Here is a 22525-nt window from a genome sequence, read left to right as displayed (position 1 = left end):
CTTTATAATTCGTCTGTAATTGTGTTGGTGTATAGAACCTCGAAACTCCTAATTCTTCCACTAATTCTAGGTAGTTTCCTGCATTCTATATCATTGGTATCAGACTTCTTTTGATCCTTTGATTTAAGCTTCCGCGCAATTTTCAATTCAATTTCTGGGTTTGTTTTTCCCCAAATTGGAGGAAACCTAAACTGGCACCTGCAACAAGAAAGCAGCAATGGAGGGTCGAATTTCAACTTTGGAGGAAAAATTGGAGCAGCAAAACTCGGTTCTTGGAGAAATTATGGCCTTATTGAAAGCAAATGAGGCAGGGAAGGGTCCTGTTTCAGGTGAAGGAGGGTATACAAATGGAGATTCCTCTCAATCAGGTATCAGGAATTCCCTCAAATTTACTCCCAAAATTGAGTTTCCTTCTTTTGATGGCAATAACCCTCGTATCTGGATGAAAAAATGCCTGAAATATTTCAAATTGTGTAAGATTCCTGATGAACAACGTGTTGATTTAGCTAGCATGTATATGCTGGGTAGAGCAGAATCTTGGTTTAATAGCTATATTGTTATGAGGCATCATGTTGATTGGGATGATTTTATAATTGATTTGTGTGCAAGATTTAAGGAGGACATTGCTGGAAATGTGGTTGAAGAGTTTAATAAGTTGCACCAAATTAATTCCATTGATGATTATTTGGATGCCTTTGAAAATCTGAGAGGTTTAATGCTTCAGCGAAATCCCTTACTCCCTGACCAATACTTTCTTGACAGTTTTATTGGGGGATTGAAACCGTCTGTTAAACCGTTTGTTCGAGCCTTTAAGCCCCAAACTCTTGCATCTGCTGTTGAATATGCAAGGTTACAGGAGGAGTCATTAGCTGTATCCAAGTATATTCCTAAACACACCTCACAAAATTCCACTTTAATTCATAATACTAAGGCCCCATCCAATAATTTTTCAAAGGGCTTGTTGCCAACCCCTAAATCTACTCCTTCTCAAACATTGTCTTCTACTAATTCCATAAGACCCACTCGTTTCATAAGTGCAGCTGAGAGGGCAGAAAAGATAAAGAAAGGGGAGTGTTATTTTTGCAATGAACCATTTACTAGAAATCATCAATGCAAACTTAAAGGGACTCAAATGTTTGCAATTGAGATCATAGGAGAGGAAGAGGATGAACATGGGGATTGTGATGTAGGGGATGAGGAGGAAGAGACAGACGTGGGCTATGAAATGGTAGAGTCTGTTCCATGTATCTCTATGAATGCAATGTCTGGCAGTTCAGGTTTTCAGACCATGAGGGTGACTGGTTATGTGGGGAAAAAGGCCATACACATATTAATTGATTCAGGAAGTACACATAACTTCCTAGATCAGCATATGGCTGTCAAGTTGGGATGTAAACTAGACTGTATTGAGCCACAATCAGTAACAGTGGCTGATGGGAGTCAATTTCCTTGTCAATTGATGAGTAAACAATTTTCTTGGGTGCTGCAAAACACTCAGTTTGAAACTGATGTGTTGATCATTCCATTAGGGGGATGTGACATGGTTCTAGGTGTACAGTGGCTCAGTACTCTAGGTACAGTTAACTGGAATTTTAAAAACTTGAAGATGGAGTTCAAATATAAAGACAGGAGGCATGTCTTGAGGGGAATGGCTCCTCAAAAAGTCAGAACAGTCAACCCCACTTCTAAAATCTTGGACAAGGCTGCTCATCTATGCTTTATACAATTAGTTACCAAGGAAGATGAGGGATCCCAGGTGTTGTGTTGTACTCAACAGGTCAGAGATGACACTGCTCAGCCTGTAGAGCTTGTTCATTTGTTGAACCAGTACAAAGATATATTTGAGGAACCTACTTGCCTCCCACCCAGTAGAGGAGTTTATGACCACAGAATTCCCTTGGTACAGGATGCTCAACCCGACAACATCAGACCCTATAGATATCCACTTAAACAAAGGGATGTTATAGAGAAATTGGTGCAAGAAATGTTGGATCAGGGAATAATACAACATAGCTGCAGCCCCTTTGCTTCTCCTGTGGTTCTGGTGGGTAAAAAAGATGGATCATGGAGGCTCTGTGTTGACTATAGGGAACTCAACAAGAGAACTATCAAAGACAAGTTTCCTATACCAGTGGTTGATGAGCTCATTGATGAGTTAGCTGGTTCACAGGTATTCTCAAAGTTGGATCTCAGGGCAGGGTATCACCAATTGAGGGTATATGAAAGTGACATCTTCAAAACTGCATTTAAAACTCATGTTGGACATTATGAGTTTCTCGTTATGCCCTTTGGTTTAACAAATGCACCTTCTTCCTTTCAAAATTGGATGAACAATATATTCAAGCCATTATTGAGGAAGTGTGTTTTGGTCTTTTTTGATGACATCTTAGTTTCTGACCCGTCATTAGAAATCCACTGGCAAAGCATTTATCTGCAGTTTTTGAGTTGATGAGGTCAAACCAACTGTATGCTAAGAGTAGCAAATGTTCTTTTGCTATTGATAAAGTAGAGTATTTGGGCCATTTCATCACTGGTCAAGGGGTGGAGACCGATCCCTCTAAAGTGTTGGCAGTGTCCAATTGGCCTGAACCCAAAACAGTGAAGGACCTGAGAAGTTTCCTTGGGTTAGCAGGCTACTATAGGAAGTTTGTGAAGGGCTATGCAGTCATCAGTCAACCACTTACTCAGTTATTAAGAAAAGGGGAATTCAAATGGAGTAAAGATGCTACAACTGCCTTTCAGCAACTAAAAATTGCTCTTAGTAGTGCTCCTGTCTTGGCTCTCCCGGATTTTAATAAAACTTTCGTGGTAGAGACTGATGCTTCTAATAATGGCATTGGAGCTGTTTTGATGCAAGATGGGCACCCACTAGCATTTATTAGCAAGACACTTAGCCCTAAATGGCAGAAATTATCCGTATATGAGAAGGAATTATTAGCTATTGTCTTTGCTGTACAGAAATGGGAGCAATACCTTACAGGCCAGAAATTTTTTATCAAAACAGACCAAAAAAGTCTTAAATGGCTATTACAGCAAAAAATTTCTACTCCCTTTCAACAGTTCTGGTTGTCTAAGCTAATGGGGTTTGATTATGAGATACATTACAGATCTGGAAAGGAGAACCTAGCTGCAGATGCTTTGTCTAGAGTTTCTGGAAGTGAGCTAATGTGTTTAGCCTTGTCGATGCTCACTCGACTTACCGGACCTCATTCAAAAGAGCTATGACATTGATCCTTTTTGAGTACTGTAAGGGATCAATTGCAGACGACTTCTTCTCCTGTCTCAAGTTACCAGCTAGTTAATGGCTTTCTCCAAAAGAAAGGCAGAGTTGTGGTAGGTCCTGATCAGTCCTTAAGGACTAAAATATTGGAGTGGCTCCATTGTGCACCTCAAAGTGGGCATTCAGGCAGAGATGCTACCACTAGAAGGGTTAAGGCGCTGTTTGTATGGAGGGGTATGACTAAGGACATTAGTCACTTTGTTAGACATCGTACTACTTGTCAAGCTAATAAGTATGACCATTCACTTACCCTCGGGTTATTACAACCATTGCCCATTCTCGCCGAGGTTTGGATGGATATTTCTATGGACTTCATCTTTGGTTTACCAAAGTCTCAAGGGAGGGAGGTCATTTTTGTGGTAGTAGACAGAATGAGTAAATATGCTCATTTCATAGGCTTAGCTCATCCTTATACAGCTTTGGAGGTTGCTCAAGCTTATTTAGATAATGTCTTCAAATTACATGGTTGGCCCAGGAGTATAGTGAGTGACAGAGATGCCATTTTTACTAGCCAATTCTCGCGAGGCTTTGTTTGACTTCGGGGGATCCGAGCTATCGTTGTCATCCGCCTACCATCCCAGGACGGATGGGATGACAGAGGTGGTCAACAGTGTATTGAGTCCTATTTAAGGTGCATGTGTGGGGAAAAGCCAAGGGAATGGCTTATGTGGTTGCCTCTTGCTGAGTGGTGGTATAATACCACATATCATTCTGCTACCCAGTTGACACCATATGAGGCAGTATACAATCAACCTCCCCCTCTTCATCTTCCTTACTTACCAGGGGAATCTTCAGTGGAGGCAGTGGATAGAACTATGCAGCACAGGGAAACCATGCTAACACTACTCAAACAACAGTTGACCAGAGCACAACAACGGATGAAAACACAGGCTGACAGAAACAGAACAGAAAGGGTGTTTAAGGTGGGAGATTGGGTGTGGTTAAAGTTGCAACCCTACAGACAAGGGTCAGTTCAGCAAAGAATGAATGAGAAAATATCACCCAAATACTATGGACCTTTTCAAGTGGAAGACACTGTGGGGAAAGTAGCATATAAGTTGACTCTTCCTGATGCTGTCAAGATTCATAGGGTCTTTCATGTGTCCCAGTTAAAAGCATTTCGAGGCACACTTCCTGAGGCACCTCACATTCCAGATTGGATGCAAGGGCTCTCTACTGATAATACTTTGCAACCAGCAGCTGTCTTAGAAAGGAGAATTGTGAAAAGGCAGAATAAAGCTGCTGTACAGTATCTGGTGCATTGGGAGGGATTTCCAGTTCATGATGCTACGTGGGAATTTGCTGATATAATTGAACATCAACACCCTGAGTTTGCCAGAAAGATAGCTGAGACTTGAGGACAAGTCTCTTTTGAAGAGGGAAGATATGATGCAGTGTAACTGAAATTGGCAAATAAATACCAGAAATAACAACCTGTCATTTTGGCGCCAAAGTTAGTTGAGAAGTTGTTATAGCCAAGCTGTCAGTTAGTGTCAAATTAGCTGTCATTTTTAGTATAAAAGCAACATTCATCTCTGTAATTCATTCACTCATCATTTTACACAAAAACTCAATACAATCTTAATCATTCAACTGTCTCTCTCTCTCTCTCTTTATAATTCGTCTGTAATTGTGTTGGTGTATAGAACCTCGAAACTCCTAATTCTTCCACTAATTCTAGGTAGTTTCCTGCATTCTATATCATTCATCGTTGAATTTAGGTATATTTCTTTACTGGATTGATTTTATTTTTATTGTTAGGGTTTATGCTTAATTCGAAATTACGCTTATTTAGTCGCAAAAGCATGGCGATTGTTATGCTACTATCCTAATTCAGTATTTCAGTTTCATTGTTCGACCAATTAAATTTTTTTTTTTTTTTTTTTACGTTTTGAATATCTGTTTATTAATTGTTATAAGAAGTGGAGCGCTTCAAAATTAGAGAAGTGCTTCGATGTCACTTCTTACGTCTATCATTTTAGGAGTCATCTCGATATGCTAATACTTCATACTCTCTATCCCGGTCATTTGTTGTCATTTTCCATTTTTGGTGTCTCGGTTAATTGTTGTCCTTTCTATTTTAGGATTACATTTGATGAGCAATTTAATTCTTCACACCCAATTTGGTCCACTTGTCATCTTATAATTGGCCCCCTCCTCTTTCCTTGGTCTTTGTGCCAAAAACAAAGGATAACAAACGGAGGGATTATATGGTTATAACAATTAACCGGGACGGAGGGAGTATATGATTATTCCCTAGTTTAGGTTTATCTGATTATGATGTTTAATTTGTTCAACTTATAACATTGATTATCGATTGCAGAGGAAATAATTTGATTTTTCTTATCAATAGTTTGATTTGGTGAGCTTAACTTTGATCGATGGTAGTATACTTTTAAAATACTCTTGGCCACGTTCCCTTTGATGACTTTGTTTGAAATCGATGTCAGATTTTCAAATGCTGTAATTTTGGCTACAAGAGTTTAATGGCTTGTATAGCACTTTCCATGACACCAACTCATTAACCATTGGGAACTTATTTCAATGAGGAACAAGTATTTTGGTAAGTCTCACATGTGAGACCGTCTCATATACGAGTCACTGTAAATAGTATTGCGAGACTGAGTAGATGCTTTGAACTTTCAGGAGGACTTGCTATAAGTTATATTGTGAAATCGCATCATATAGGGCTTGCTATACAACCTGAGAAGGGGCGAAGGCAGGTAGGTTCAAGGGATAACCTATGTTTTCCCAAAACCCAAAAAAATTACTTAGAAATCTGGTATTCTGCTACAGTGCTACCCCAAAAAATTTCTAAAAGATAAGAACTGTAGTAGAATAGTAAAATAGCATTAGATTGCAAGTAGTTCAGTGGTAGGTCCAATTGTTGTTTTGTAGCACGCTCGAACGAATCCTGATTCCTGAGAGCCACATTTTTTTTCTAATATTTCTTATATTCACCTCTTTCTTTTTCATTTCATAATCGGTTTCAATAATAGGAATAGTACCTCCATTTTAGAAGTTCCAATTTCAGTGTCCCATTCTTTGGAGGGTCATATTTCTATTTATATAATTTGTCATCTGATGCCATATTCCCCTCACCCCACCCTTAATAAATAAAATTTTACCTGATGTTTTGAATTTTTTTTTAAAATAGGGTTATTTCGCAAACTATTTCTCACTTTAGAGTCGGTTTCAAACTATTTCTCTCCAATGGGTCCACGTCATTACTTTTCTTTTTTTCTCCCAGATTTTAACAAAATCGCCATTTGAAACAGCGACTTGACTCTTTTAACGGAAATCCAACAAATAGACGCAAATAGAGCCAAATCGCTACTTGGTTGAGCGATTTACTCAAATCGCTACTTGGTTGAACGATTTTGGCAAATAGAGCCAAATCGCATTGATGAATACAGGTATGCACTGTTTTAGGTATTCTTAATCATTGCACTACCCAGTATCGACACCCATGGACGCCATCACTTTGGCAGCTTCCACGATCTTCATCTTTGTGATTTGTCGTGCTTCTTCAACTACTCCTTACTTATTTTGACCGCCAAAGCAAGGTACTTTCTTTTAATTTCATCAACTTCACCTTTCACTTTGATTTTAATCTGTCGCCATTTATAATGCTGCGGAGTTTTAGTTTTCCACAATCAACTCATATGTCGATTCTAAATGAGGTTTTCTTTCCGGCTTGTGCTGTGTTTGATGAATTTTATTGAACTGAATTTGATCCTAGGACGTGTATCCATTTGTTTTTCATATAGAATTGAAAACTGATGTTGTTTTCGAGTTGTCCGATATTTAATGATTTGATCAAGTTGATGTTTCTTGCTTAAATCAATACGATTATTCCGATTTATGGAAGGAGGAGCATAAGTTTTTTGATAATATTTTCGAGTTTGAACAACATTCATAGTAAAATCAGCTCATCAGAGCTTCCGAGTTTAATCGAAGTTTGAGTTCAAAAGATTTGTTCAGATATCTTCTCTTTTTATTTGAGGCATTAGTTTGTAGCATGTATTCATGTATGCATTGATATATACTTGCTGATTTTGCCTTTTCCGTTTGTGTCCAGAATATGGTAGCCACAAGTGAAGCGGAAAATAAGTTATGCCGCCGAAATAAAGCAGCTCTTTTTGTTTCAGGCATTAGTAACAGGGCAAATCGCTGAACCATGTAGCGATTTGGGTAAAACGCTGACCCAAGTAGCGATTTGGCTCTATTTGTGTTTTGTCATGTTTGTTGGATTTCTGTAAAAAGCGTCAAATCGCTGTTTCAAATGGCGATTTGGTTAAAATGTGGGAAGAAAAAGAAAAATGATGACGTGGACCCATTGGGGAGAAATAGTTTGAAACCGACCCTAAAGCAAAAAACAGTTTGTGAAATAACCCTATTTTGAAAAAAAAATCTGATATTTTTGTGCAAAACTAACTTATCTTTCTAATTTTCATTTTTCATACAAGTCTTTAGTTAAGGTTTTTTTTTTTTTTTTTTTTTTTTTTTTTTTTTTATTGTGACAAATAGGATCACATGACTTAAAAATAAATAACATCAATAAAAATGCATTAAAACCATATTCGAAGTATCAAAAGTTTAATTGATGTGTGTTATTTATGAGACCATGCAAATTTCGCTACCCCTAACTCCCGCCCTGAGGGTATTTTAGTTGCATCAATTTGAAGACCTTGCTTCTAACTTACAAAGCTCCATTGGATTTGAAGGGATAATTTCTATTGGTTATCTCAAATTTTAAAATATGTTTTTACATACAATATTTTCCTACACTTGTTCTAACCCGAGTTAAGGCTTGTGTAGCATGTCAGGATTCCTATTATGATTAGGATTCCTATTATGATTTGAAAACCCGGGGTTACCTAATTCGTAATATGACCAATTCGAATTCGTAATACCAATACGTAATTCGCTCAAAATTGAGCATAATTCGATAAAATTACAACCAAAAACCATAATTCGATGTAATTCAAATTCGTAATTCGCGCGAATTCATTCGCAATACGCAGCCTGGTTGAGCGAATTAGGCAACCCTTTTGAATGTTCCATAATGTACGTATATCTTGTATCATTTTCTTCTAGGATTCTCTTAATTTTTTTTTACTTAATTTTTTTATTGTGCTTGCGTTGGACATGATACACAAGTTTTTTGAAATCTCACTTTTTTTTTTCTTCTTGTAGTATTGAAGAAACACTGTCCACCTTCACAGATCATCCCTTGATATGGGGTCAGCAATAGGTGAATCACCGTATTTCTAAAAGGTACGCAACATCCCGTCCTTCTCATACTTCAATTTTATCAAACTAAAGAACTATTTTTTGTTAACTAAATTTATGATAATATAACAATACTTTTGTTTGAGATGGTATATAATATATAGTTTCCTTACTTATTGTTAGCTTGAGTTTATAGTCAGAGCTTATTGCTTGCTTCAAATTTTAAGGCATGGTGCTATATGTGATTCCTTTTAGGCACTTTGACCACACAACTTTCGGTCATCATCAAGCTTGGTCCGCTATTTGTATATGATTTGCAGAATGCCATTTGGAGAATGCCATTGTGGTGGGAGTATTTGTATTATTTGTATTTAACCTAAGTGTCTTATGTATTGGAGGTTACTCACATTGTTGTGTCACTTTGTAGTATGACTTGCACTTACTATTTATTATGATTTGTTGTTATTGTTGGTTGATTATTTTCGCAGGCGTAGTTGCTTTTTATAAAAAAGGATCAGCTCATTATTATCAAAAAGGACCAACCAACAAGTAAAGTATGGGTCCTTCTTCGGAGAAATATGGTTCATAAGAACATTAGTTTGTACCTTTTATTTATGAATTGTGTGAATGACTATCGACCATTTTTGGAGCAGCAATTCACCTTTTGCACTAGTGTGGGGTTGTACTTTCAGTTTGCCTAAAGACTTACTGTTTATTTCATTATATGTACTTCACAAAATCTCATTTGTGACGGCACGTGACGGATACCATTTTCCCTCACAAATAACCCAAATAGAGGAGAGAGGGAAGCACATGGGGGTGCCCCCACCTTGTCCGCCCTATCCGTTTTGTGAGTGACATTACCCGTCACTTGCTCCGACCCGTCTTCAGCAAGACTAATTGTATATACTTTGGTAATATCAATGTTGTTTATAAGAAACCATGTGTTATTTTGTACTAGGTAGTTAGTACATTTGATTATTACGATCATATATTTCTTAATAACGGCTTGTTTATAAGGACATAAAGGCAACTCTGCGAACACAATTTGATGGCAAATGAAAAATATAATTCCCTAGCCATGGTAATACCACTACTAATTATTTGTATTTAAAGAGGTAAATAAAGATGTTTAGCCATGAGAATTTTCTTTTATTGCCACGGTAATATGATGTGGCTATTATGATGTTAGCCACGGAACAACTTTTTGCCACATTTTTGCCACGGTAATATGTTGGTGGCCATTGTGGTGTTAGCCACGGGAGCAATTTTTGGCCACGAATTTTAGCCACGTTAAATGTCGTGGCAAAAAAAATGGAGTTTAGCCACGTATTACTTTTTCCCATGGCCATTTAGTAGCCACTTGGGCCACGAAAGATTTCTCGTGGCCAATTGTCATAGCCACGAAAATTTGACACTTGCGCCACGAATTTCAACGAGGCGCAAGAGGTAAATTGTTGTAGTGATAACAACAGTACCAATCAACAATATAATCTCAATCCAAATGATACATGTATACAATCAATCGCAATTCATCTCATATCAAATATACAATCAATTGAGTAGGGAAACTCTACCTTATTCGAAATTCCGCAAATTGACAACAACAACGAGGCTAGAAAGGCTTCTCTACGAAATCGTCACCTAACAAAGAATAATCAAACAATACTATATCATAATCCATCACTATTCAATCTTTACCCTCATCCTAACCCAAATTAGGGCAAACTCCAAGTGACAACCACAAACTGATTAAGAAAATGCTAGAGACTTACAAACGAAACCGGTACGGAAGAAGAGATGTAGACTCACGATCGATCAAATAGACTGTGAGTGATTAAGATGATTAGAGAAGTGGTAAACGTAGTTTAGGTTTTGTAAAAATTATTTATTAACTAATAAAGCGTAATTTATAACCTCTAATCATCTTAATGAAAACAGCGAAAATTAAACCGTCAGACCGGGTACTCGGCCGAGTACGACCTACTCGGCCGAATTCCTCCCAACTCGGCCGAGTGCTCCCAAAACAGTAGCCTGTTTAAAAGCACTCGACAACTTACTCGGTTTATGGACCGAGTAAGCGAATACCATAAAATCATAGTATTACAGTCTTCCTTCCTTCAAACGAATTTCGTCCCCGAAGTTCACACCATACCTAATGCAACATCCAAAACCAACTCACTAACTATGCAACTTGAAAGAACACCTAACTCAAAAGACACCAACATGAACCCAACTATCACCAACTATTGTTCACACAAACCAAAACACAACTATACCGACCTGAAAACTACCCCAAAACACGCATGCGACCACCTCCTACCCCCCTTAAAAGACAAACGGTTATGACCCCGTAACCAAACATACATGCTCAAAAGGTGTGGGTAGCGTTCCTTCATAGCCTCTTTCGGTTCTAAAGTGGCTTCCTCCACCTAATTGTTGGACCATAGCACCTTATGTGACACCCCGCGATAAAGCGGAAAATATAACTAATAAATTTAAGCGGAAATTATGATTTTTTTTATAACTTTTTATTACTAGTTAAAGTTTGACACGCGGGAGTCACTAAAACAACGAAACGAGTTTAACGGTAAGAAAACATAGGTTATTACAAACCAAGTCTAGCCAAAAAGGGGAAAAGATATCCCACGAATAACAAGTCAGAAAGGGTGAGTCTAAGCATAATGATAGACAAAGTCCAACGGTCAAGGTACTCGCTAGCTCACATATGTCTTCACCCCATAGATGCACCAACTAATACATGTCATTCATGTAAACATGAATGCCACAGTCAGTGGGGAGTAACTCAAGGTTCTCCTAGCCACATTATATCGAAACGAACATAACAAAGAACTCAAATAAGGCAAGGCATAATAAATAAGGGATGCAATTCTCTTGAACAAATAAGCATGGGATCATTCATGTCAGAGTAATAAGAAAAGGAAGATAGAATAGCAAATGAGCATGTCATATGCCTATTTAAATAAGTGAAGTAAAGGAAAGAACATAGATACGGTTAATTAATCACAAACACGAATTCCAATGAAAGGCGACATATGCGACAATCCAAATTACACAAAACTAGTACTCAGATCATGTGAGATAGATAAACGAGTAGTCAATCATCGCAATACATACAGTAGAAAGCCATAGCCATTACTTTAGAAATCTTCTAACAAACATTGCACGGGACGTGGCTATTAACGTCACATGCGCACTCATGTCTTGCATCTCACCATGAGAACGGATGGGAGCATCAATCCCGGCGATCATATCGCAACTAGAAGGCTTGCATCTCACCTCTAGTATCCGATAGGACCAAGACTCTCACATTCAACCATATAAGACGTAAACTCTCGTATGGAAAGACATATGCAAATGACCATAATCAAGCAAGATATTTACTACTCTTAGACTAAATTTTTCCCTAGGTAGGACTACGATAATAATATGGTCCTAGTGTAAATCTGGTCAGACTCTCGGAATGTACATTTCCGATTCGACATGCGGCAGAATCATCCCGCATCCAAGACTCGATGACAAAATGAAAATCGAGCACCCCAATCGCCAGATCAGCACGAAAGTGGCGGAAAGGCTAAGATAAAACTCACTTGCCAGATCAGCACAAGTGGCCAAACCCGTACTTTCCAGAATCAGCACAAGTAGGGCATAAATATAAGTCAAGCAATAAGGCATAGCATTATGACATTTTCATAAGAATACGACTCATTACTGATGCGTGTATTTTATATAGGGTTTTTACCTCATTTTTACACGCATTTCTGTACTATTTTACGTGGCATCTAGCTACAAATACCCCCGAATAGTCTACTTTGATTTGTCTTGTGTATATTGCAGATATGGACCAGAAAGAAGATAAATCAAGCCTAAACTCGTCCAATTTGCATACATTTATGGAGAACAAGGAATCGGAGCTCGGAATCCATCACTTTGAAGACGCGTGAGCTTATTTCGGAAGGTGTCAAAGTGCCTTATGCGCTAATATAGCTTGATCGACCTCTTTTTACCTGATCGAATGCTTTATCTCTTGGAGTTTAACTCGATCGAGTTGTTTTCATACTCGATCGAAAAGGCCATTATAAGAAGTCCTCGATCGAACGGTTTTTCCATTCGATCGAGTGGAATTGCTGCTTAGTTCCTCGATCGAGTGGTTTAATTCCTCTCGATCGAGAGGTTTTGTTCTGTCGCCGTGTTTCTTGCATTATTTCGTATGGGCTTTGTAATTAGGCTTTGTTATTAGGGTAAGTAGTATGATTTTCGACTACTAAATGACACTACAGACTACATTGCTTTTCTTCTCTTCTTCTCTCTTCTTCTCTCATACTCTTCCCTTGGATCGAACCTTGTAATCGGTATTATACTTTCTTCTAATTCTTATTCTTAATCTCTTTTATTGCTATTACTTCTTCTCTTCTTTTATTTTTGAAATTGCTTTATTCAAATCTCTCTTGTTTATTGTTATCATGTTTAATTCTTCTTGTCTATGTATGGTTAATGTTAATCCGATGATAATGCATAGCTAATTTATTTTACTAAGACTTAGGGAATCCATGATTATGAAGGAATTGTAAATCAATATATTAGGTTTAATGCTTGTGTAGTTTATGTTGTTAATCGCTACATTTAATTGTTTCTGTCTAATTGAGTCAACGTAACTAGTCATTTAATCGTAGTAAACCTTGACCTGGACCGGAAGGTTGGAAAGGTTGAGACTCGTAGTGAACATTAGGGCACTGTAGTGAGGGCGGAAGCTAAGTTATTTGTGCTTTAGGGCGAATTGAGACCGGAAGGGGATATTCACTGCCCCATAGACCATACTTGCATTGACCTGAGACCTAGATTGCTTGACTGAATGATCATGGTGAACCGACTGTCTTAGCTATTTTCTCCTTATTTACTTAATCCTTATTCTCTTTCCTTTCCCCTCTTCCTTAATCTTATTAGTTTACAACAAACAAATTCAAACCCCAAAATTGGTTACCGTGATGGACTTAGTTAAAGCTAACATTTTCCCATATCCTTGTGGAGATCGACCCGATTTCCCTAGCTATATTAGTTAGAGCCAATTGGTTATTTTTGATAGGTATACGACTAGCCTGTCAAATTTTGGCGCCGTTGCCGGGGAGGTGGCGCAATTTTGTTGCTTTATTTAAGTTTGTCTCTCGTCTCAAGGAATTTATTCCTTGAGACTGATCTCATATTTTTGTAAGTTTTTGATTAGTTTGCAGGATATCTGTTCTAGAAGAGAACATTGTCGTACCTGCTCCAGTCTGTAAATTCTATCTACCAGGATGCCGAATATAGCCAGCCATTCAGTGCCGACGGTGGATTCCCTTCCAAAAGGTTTCCTACTACCCACTATTAACTCGGGAACCTTTGGAATCCACCCATCCTATATACAGCTGCTCGAGAGAAATCTCTTCAGGGGGGTACCTGGAGAAGATCCGTGAAAGCATATAGAGCTATTTACAGAGTAACTCCACCATTCCTCTTGCTGCTGGGGTGACACAAGCCAGAGTGAAGGGAATTCTCTTTCCCTTCTCTTTAGCTGATGATGCCCGGGAATGGTTGAGGGATTTAGACAGGGAAGCTGCCGGTGTAACCGATTGGAATTCCCTTGCTTTAGCCTTCTACAGGTGATATTTTCCACCACAGCGCACTAATGCGTTGAGAGCTCAAATTACTGCATTTGAGCAACTACCTACTGAAGACTTGAACGGAGCTTGGACTAGGTTCAAGAGGCTCGTCCGTTCTGTGCCTTATCATGGTTTCAAGCGCTGGTTCTTGTGTACCCAATTTTACATTGGGTTGCATCCGGACCAGAGGGCTATCCTTGATAATGCAGCTAAAGGGAGATTCCCGAAGAATGTAGAAGATGATCAGTAGCATCTTATTGAGGAGATGGCCATTCATGCTGCTGAGTATGAAAATCCCCGAGGAGGTAGGAATGCAAACGAGTTGGTAGTAGCTGAGCTGGAGAGTCCTAGCGAAAGTCTAGGTAGTCCGGAGATTGTAGAGACTATTGGTGAGCATGCACAAGTTTGTGCTAATACTGAGCATGAGATATGATACCTGTCGATGTGAGTATCAAAAATAATATTTATAATTTCCAAATTACAACTACCAAGTGGTAGTAAGGGTCGATCCGCAAGGAGGTAGGGAGTTCTAATTGTCTTAATTTTAGTCTAAGGTTGGGGGTTTTGCTTGAAGTATATCTAAGTCTAAATGCAAAAATAAATAAGCAAGTAATAAAAATAAGTGTAAAGAAATGATAAAAATGAGCTAAGATGGTCGGTTCACTATAGCTACAATGGCACATAATCCTAGGTAAGTCTGAAATACAGTCGTGTAGGATGGGTAAAACATGTCCTCTCGGTCCAAGTTAACTAGTAGCTCCTTTCGGCCTATGCTACTAGTCCCTAGGCCTCACTAATACTAGATCTCGCCCTGAAAAGTGATTTCTAAAGCCTAAATTACTTATCTTTCGATCTTAGCAATTTAGTCGTCTTAATTCATTAATTAATGCCCTCCCCTATCTCTCGATCTAGGGGTTGGTCAAAACTAAGCATCTAACAAGTCTCCTCTCGGTCTCATTGTTAAATATTGCACTTAACGAATCAAACGATGCTAATCAAACACGGGTCCGGTCGATCGTCCAACTACTTCAGTCGACCGACCACACGACATAGTCGGTCGACCAGTTAAGCCAGTCGATCTACCATGCCCTAATTCGGGGTCACCTATTCTACGCCATCTACGCTATAGCTCCCCTACATCTTAGCAAGGGTTATTTAGCTACTCATGTGAATGGTAACAACAACAATAAAATTAACAAATAAAGCAATTGATTTCATAATTGAATTAACTAAATAAATAACTAACATGAAACGAGAATTCGGCTTTGGGGAATCTAAACTATCAATTCTAAATTATGGAAGAATTAAAGCAACAAAATTGAACAAATAAACAGAGGAATACCGTAAAGAAGAATTGATGAGAAAAGATCAAAACCCAATGCCAAAAATAAACTTTATTAATGAAAGCTGATCTAAACTAATGAAATAATCTAAAGTTCAACTTCCCTGTGTATTGAACCCTAATTAATTCGATATATCCTCTTCTGAAACCTCAGGTTACGTTATATAGATAGTCTTACGTAAATTTTATTCCTAAAACCTAATTATATTGGGCTTTCGAAATTCTAATTTTAACTTGCGCGTTAGGGTCGCGGGGTGGTCGATCGACCACTTGGACCAGTCGATCGACCAAGCTCCGCTGTACAGTAGCTTCTGATAATCGTGCTCGGTCGATCGACCACGAGGCATCGATCGATCGACCGACTACTCTTCTGTAGACTTACATTCAAAGATTCGACGGTCTATAGACCATGTAGGTCAGTCTATAGACCACTGTAGCTGGTAATCCGCTTCTAAAACTCTCGCAAACATATCTTTCAGGCCTCGAAATGCGCACCAAGTTCGCTTCCCGGGTCTTTACTTCATGTCAAATGCAATGCTAAGTACTTAGGGATGGATTCGCCTCGATTTCCGCTGGATTCTTCACATTTATGCAATAATACACAAAAACACGAAAGTAGACGGAAATAGGGAAAATAGTAGCATAAAATACATAATTGAGCTCTGAAATGCGTGTAAAATAGGGTGTAAAACATCATATTTAGGACACGCATCAAACTTCCCCAAACCAAACCCTTGCTTGTCCCCAAGCAAGAACTAGACTCGATCTTAGGACCTAATGGAACGAGTCCAACCTCAGAGAAAAATGCATACTGTAAAGCCTAAACCAGTTTAATGCAACAACTAACAATCAATTAGCAATATGAATCATGCAAACGAGTTATGTAGTCGTTAAAAACTGCTGAACCGTCAACTATAGAGACTTATCATTATGGACTCTCACGGGTCGCTCATATCACACATAAGCATAGGTGAATATACGTAAAATATAGAAAGAAGTAATTTTGTAATGACTCTCACCTAACTACGACCTATAAGAACATGCCTGCAATCTAATATGAAAATGATCTCTACAACCGTACATATGCATTCCAACCAAACAAATGACCATGACACATGCCGAGGTAAATATGGATATGTGAGGTAATGGGTAAGAAGGGGCTAAGATAAATTTGGAATAGAGGAGTTAAAGCCAAGCTAGTAACTACTGAATACCAAATTACGGGAACATCCCAACTTCTTGCTCAAGATTCAACAATAAAACCGGTGCTAATGATTAGCACTAATCTCACAATCTCCAATTATAACTGCAATTCCCCAAATGATAATAATAAAACATGGGAATAAAATCACCATCTAATGATAATAACAACCATGTGATTTTTTCTTTTCCCGGGCTTCAGTCGATCGACCAAGATGGTCAGTCGACCGACTGGATTTTGCTCTTTTATCGAACACTGTTCTATTTTTGTTCTTTTTCTTTATTTATTTTTTTTCTTCTCCTTTTTTTTCTCTTTTCTTTCACTTCAACATTTCACCAACATATTCTCAACACGAGACATAAAAACCAAAATGCAATACAATATTCCCGAATGACTACCAATACTAGCTCAGCAAGGGTAGGCTAAATGTGGAATGTAACTTATGGGACAAAAAAGACAAATTTGGCTTTTGTGGGGCTTATGGGTAAAATGAATAAAGGGGAACCTCTTCCACATGTGTCAACAAACCACAAAGCGAATGCATACAGGTATTAAGCAGATTAAGTTCATATTTATGCAATATGATATAACATGTCTCATAAGGAGTACTACTCACATTTCTAGATAAACTGGTCATGAATGTCACCAGTTATAAGCTCTAAACCTCAGAATATATAAGTAGTTTGCCAAAAATCTAAGTCAAGTCTCAAGATTCAGCGAAGAAATTAACGAAAACTCGTAGATATGCAAATGATTCTACTAATAACATGTTAATTAAGCACGGCTTAGGCATAAACAGCTGAAAATGCAACGTCATCATTGAACTACTACCGTTCCGACTCAACCTATATGCTAAAATAAACATGCATTTTTTGAATTTTTTTGAAAATTTTCAATTTTTTTGGATTTTCTATATATAAGAGGAAAATAAACAACCATGCAGGACAACAATGTAAACGTGAATGCAAAACAGAATGAATGCAATGCAAAACCCTTCCCCAAACCAAATCACACAATGCCCTCATTGTGCAAAATCAGATAATGAAAAAAAACAAAGGAAATTGGGATTTTGCGGAAATATAACTAAAATTGACATAAAAGAAGGACTCGGAAACTCACAAGACTTTAAGCGCAGCAGGAAACCTCCCCAAACCAGCGTGAGCTAGGAGATTTCAGTAGCCAGCAGTGCTACCATAGGTACCTGAAAAAAAACAAAAGTAACGCGCGTAATTCCGAGAAAGCAATTTATGAAACGCAAAATTATGTGCAAAATAAGAAAACAGAAGAAAACAGAAATGAATCGGAGAATAAAGTGGAGAAAAGACTCCCTCAACTCAACAAATCGACCAAACACAGCAGGGGAATGGTCGTGAACAGGTACAACAGCGAAGGCGGTCGATCGACCATACTAGCCAGTCGATCGACCAGGGTGACAGGAACAGAAGCTCCTGGAGTCGCGGTGTAACACCCCCTCATACCAAGGTGCCTTACCAGGACCACCCTACCATGAAAGTGTGTTACCATCTCGGTTGCCCGAGGTTAGTACATATCAAAAGCGTCTGAACTGAGCACATTTATTAAGCTACCATAAAGTATAAAAGTTTACATCGACCAAATCCCAAACTGTTACAATAAAATAAACCAAATGTTTGACAACTAAGAAATCCAAAACTACGACTCGGACAGTGATGCTACGACTGGTGATGACAACTCTCTCATGACTGCCCCAAGCTCACCAAGCAAAACCTGTCAAGTCTGCTCACCATCCCCGAATGGATCACCGCAAATTCCACAAACAACAACGGGGTCAGTATTAATCAATATAAGACAAACAACAAGGTAACCAGCTGATTATCCTCCAACCCCAGTCTCTCGATCTCACACAGTAACCGACTACACACCGGAGTGTGTAGCCCTGCCAGATTACCCATCGCAACAGGTAATCCTCGCCGCCAGTGGGTGACCGCAGCCGATCCCACCTAGTCCAGCTCATCAACGAGCGACTAACAATCCCTGTCCCTTAATATGCACATCCCCTCCCGTGGCGGGTTCCATGGAGGGCGAACTAGGGTGTGAAGCCACTCCCGCAAGTGACTCCACCACAATCACAACCACACAGTAACACAACTGTCACCACCTCTCCACATCAACACCGCCACAACAACGCCCATACTCCGATGATCAGCAGATAACAAATAACACAACAAGTATGTCTTAACAATGAACAGTAAACTGAGTAGGGAGAACCCTACCTTAGCAATCAACAGTAGCACGAAACTCGGACAATCAGAAAGGCTCCTCTACGAAGTCTTCTCCTATACAAGGATCACATAACACAATTACACATTGCACAATCCCCTATATTCCCAATTCCATATATGTATACAGTAACCTCAAAGAACACAAACAACATAGAAATAGAACTTACCAACAGTAGAATGAGGAATTATACACAAGAACCACGAAGATTGCACACACCACAATGCTAGGGAATGATTAGGAAGTGATTAGGGAGTGATTAGGGTAAACGTAGAATGATGAAGTTTGAAATAAGGTTTTAGAAACTGACGCGGGATATAAAAATAACCCCAAACATTCCCTAATCAAACCGTCAAAATACGCTTCGCCAGACCGGATACTCGGTCGATTAAAGTGTATACTCGGCCGAGTATCCTCTACTCGGTCGAGTATTCACTATACTCGGCCGAGTATTCCTCGGCAGAACCAAAACAGACTACAACAACAGCACTACTTGGCCAAGTAGGCTCTACTCGGTCGAGTAGTCACCAAAGAAAATCCGTAGTATTACAGTCTTCCCCCCTTAAAAAGAACTTCGTCCCGAAGTTCACACTCCACCCTTAAACAAGACACTACACAACACAAAAAGACTACGCTGACAAACATTTATCAACGCCAAAGAACCACACAAAACACCACAAGACTCACTAACCCGACTCAAACTAAGACAAAACACAACCGCGACCATCTCCTATCCCCCTAAAAAGACAACGGTTACGTCCCCGTAACCAAACATACCTGATCAAAAAGGTTAGAAAAACGTTCTCGCATAGCTTCCTCGGATTCCCATGTGGCTTCCTCCACATTATGATTAGACCAACGGACCTTGAGTAAGACCGTCTCACCATTCCTTGTCTTACGCACCTTGCGATCAAGAATCTCTTTAGGAATCTCGGCATAGGACAAGGATTCATCGAGCTCGATGTTCTCCATCTCAAGGATATACGATGGATCACTCACATACTTCCGAAGTTGAGAAACATGGAAAACATTTTGGACTCTATCCAAAGCTGGTGGCAAGGCTAATCTATAGGCTACCTCGCCTATACGGTCCAAAATCTCATAAGGACCTATAAACTTTTGACTTAGCTTACCTCGCTTCCCAAATCTCAACACACCTCGCATAGATGACACTTTCAAAAGGACCTTGTCACCTACTGCGAACTCAATGTCCCTGCGGTGTAAATCGGCATAGCTCTTCTGACGATCTTGAGCTGCTCTCATCTTTTGTCGAATTAACTAGACTTGATCCACCATATACTGTACTAGCAGCTGTGGCCCTAAAACCACTGTCTTAGAACAATCATCCCAACAAACTGGACTTCAGCACTTCCGGCCATACAAAGCCTCAAAAGATGCCATCCCGATGCTCGTATGATAACTGTTGTTGTATGAAAACTCGATCAGATCAAGCCTGTCTTCCCAGCTGCCCCCAAACTCCATGACACATGCCCTCAACATGTCCTCTAAGGTCTTGATGGTTCGTTCTATCTGACCATCAGTTGCTGGATGAAAGGCTGTACTCATCTTCAAGGTTGTACCCATCAACTCCTGCAGTTTTTGCCAAAACTTGGATATGAACCTCGTATCACGATCAGAAACGATATCTTTAGGTATACCATGTAACCGAACCACATGCCTCCTGTAACCCAGTGCCAGCTGCATTATAGACCAAGTATCTTTCATAGGAACAAAGTGAGCTGACTTGGTTAACCGATCAACAATCACCCAGATCATGTTGTTACCTTGCTGTGACCTAGGCAACCCCACAATGAAGTCCATAGAGATTGACTCCCACTTCCACTCAGGTACTTCCAAAGATTGTATCTTACCTTGTGGTCTCCTTTGTTCACCCTTGATCCTTTAACAGGTCAAACATCTGGCCAAAAACTCAGCTACATCTTTCTTCATGTTTGGCCACCAGAAAGTCTTCTTAAGATCTTTGTAAAGCTTGTCACCACCCGGGTGAACTGAATAAGGAGTACAATGAGCCTTCGTCAAGATCACTCTCCTCAACTCTGCATCCTCAGGAACACACCATCTCCCATCAAAACGGACACTCCTATCTGTATGGATAGAAAACCTGGAAACCGTCCCACTCTCTACTCTAGACTTCCACTCTTGAATCTTAGGATCAAACTCCTGCTTACTCTTGATGTTCTCGTACAACTCCGGCTCGATCGTCAAATCCCCAATGGAATCCCCCTTCCTTAACATAAAGATTCCCATCCTAGACACCTCATCCCTTAGCTTTAGCAAGGACATGGCTGTACATAGCGAATGAACGCTCTTCCTACTCAGTGTATCTGCAACAACATTAGCCTTACCTTCGTGATAGATGATCTCCATATCATAATCTCCGATAAGCTCCATCCACCGTCTCTGTCGCATGTTAAGCTCCTTCTGAGTGTAGATATATTTTAAGCTCTTATGATCGGAAAACACCTTAAAGGTCGCTCCATAAAGGTAGTGCCTCCAAATCTTAAGAGCGAAAACAACTGCACCCAGCCCCAGATCATGAGTAGGGTAGTTCTCCTCATATGGCTTCAGCTGCCGCGAAGCATAAGCGATGACTTTCCCTGCCTGCATCAAAATACAACCAAGACCATTCTTTGAAGCATCGGTATAAACCTCAAAGTTCTCACATCCCTCTGGCAAAGCTAGGATAGGAGCTGTGGTCAAGCGTTCCTTTAAGGTCTGAAACGCCATCTCACAACTCTCATCCCAAAAAAATCTGGTCTCTTTCCTCATCAAAGATGTCATAGGCCGTGCTATGGTAGAGAAATCTTTCACAAATCTCCTGTAGTATCCAGCAAGGCCTAAGAAACTCCGAATCTCAGCAACATTCTTCGGTGATTCCCACTTGGTTACGACCTCAATCTTAATAGGATCCACAGATACCCCCTTCTTGGATATCACATTACCCAGAAAAGCCACCTCCTCCAACCAGAACTCGCACTTAGATAGCTTGGCATAAAGTTGATTCTCTCTCAAAGTCTATAAGACTATCCTCAAGTGCTCCTCATGTTCTTCCTTAGTCTTAGAATAGACTAAGATGTCATCGATGAAAACAATCACAAACCTATCCAAGAACGGTGTAAAGATCCGGTTCATCAAATCCATGAAAGCTGTTGGTGCATTGGTCAACCCAAAAGGCATCACCACGTACTCATAATGACCATATCGAGATCGGAACGCCGTCTTAGGAATATCCTGATCTGCTATCCTGAGCTGGTGATAGCCCGACCTCAGATCAATCTTGGAAAACACACCTGCTCCACTTAGCTGATCAAACAGGTCATCAATCCTAGGCAAAGGATATTTGTTCTTCACTGTGACACGATTTAGCTCTCGGTAATCAATGCACAGTCTCATACTCCCATCTTTCTTCTTTACAAAAAGAATTGGGGCTCCCCACGGTGACACACTAGGCCTAATATAACCCTTGCTTAGCAACTCATGTATCTGTTTTTTCAACTCCGCTAACTCTTTAGGTGCCATACGGTAAGGTG

At 39.5% G+C, this 22525-nt stretch overlaps 1 protein-coding gene and 1 long non-coding RNA gene across 2 annotated transcripts; both read left to right on the top strand.

Annotated features, from left to right (window-relative positions):
* The first annotated feature begins 217 nt into the window (after positions 1-217).
* LOC141631357 (uncharacterized) lies at positions 218-2449 on the top strand. The gene has a single exon (XM_074444042.1). It carries the CDS (start codon positions 218-220, stop codon positions 2447-2449), a length of 2232 nt encoding a protein of 743 aa, XP_074300143.1.
* A 2535-nt stretch (positions 2450-4984) lies between these two features.
* Positions 4985-7737, top strand: LOC141633176 (uncharacterized). The gene is made up of 5 exons (XR_012537978.1): positions 4985-5001; positions 5731-5843; positions 5927-6003; positions 6559-6846; positions 7362-7737. It is a non-coding gene; the product is annotated as an uncharacterized LOC141633176 (long non-coding RNA).
* The last annotated feature ends 14788 nt before the right edge of the window (positions 7738-22525 follow it).

The sequence above is a fragment of the Silene latifolia genome, chromosome Y (assembly GCF_048544455.1).
Source record: "Silene latifolia isolate original U9 population chromosome Y, ASM4854445v1, whole genome shotgun sequence".
Taxonomy (NCBI): Eukaryota; Viridiplantae; Streptophyta; class Magnoliopsida; order Caryophyllales; family Caryophyllaceae; genus Silene; species Silene latifolia.
The sequence above is the reverse complement of the archived record's forward strand: the minus strand, read 5'-3'. Positions and strand labels throughout refer to the sequence as shown.

Bases quoted from the DNA above. Each gene is read 5' to 3' on its own strand.
- LOC141631357 (XM_074444042.1), top strand. From the start codon at position 218: ATGGAGGGTCGAATTTCAACTTTGGAGGAAAAATTGGAGCAGCAAAAC.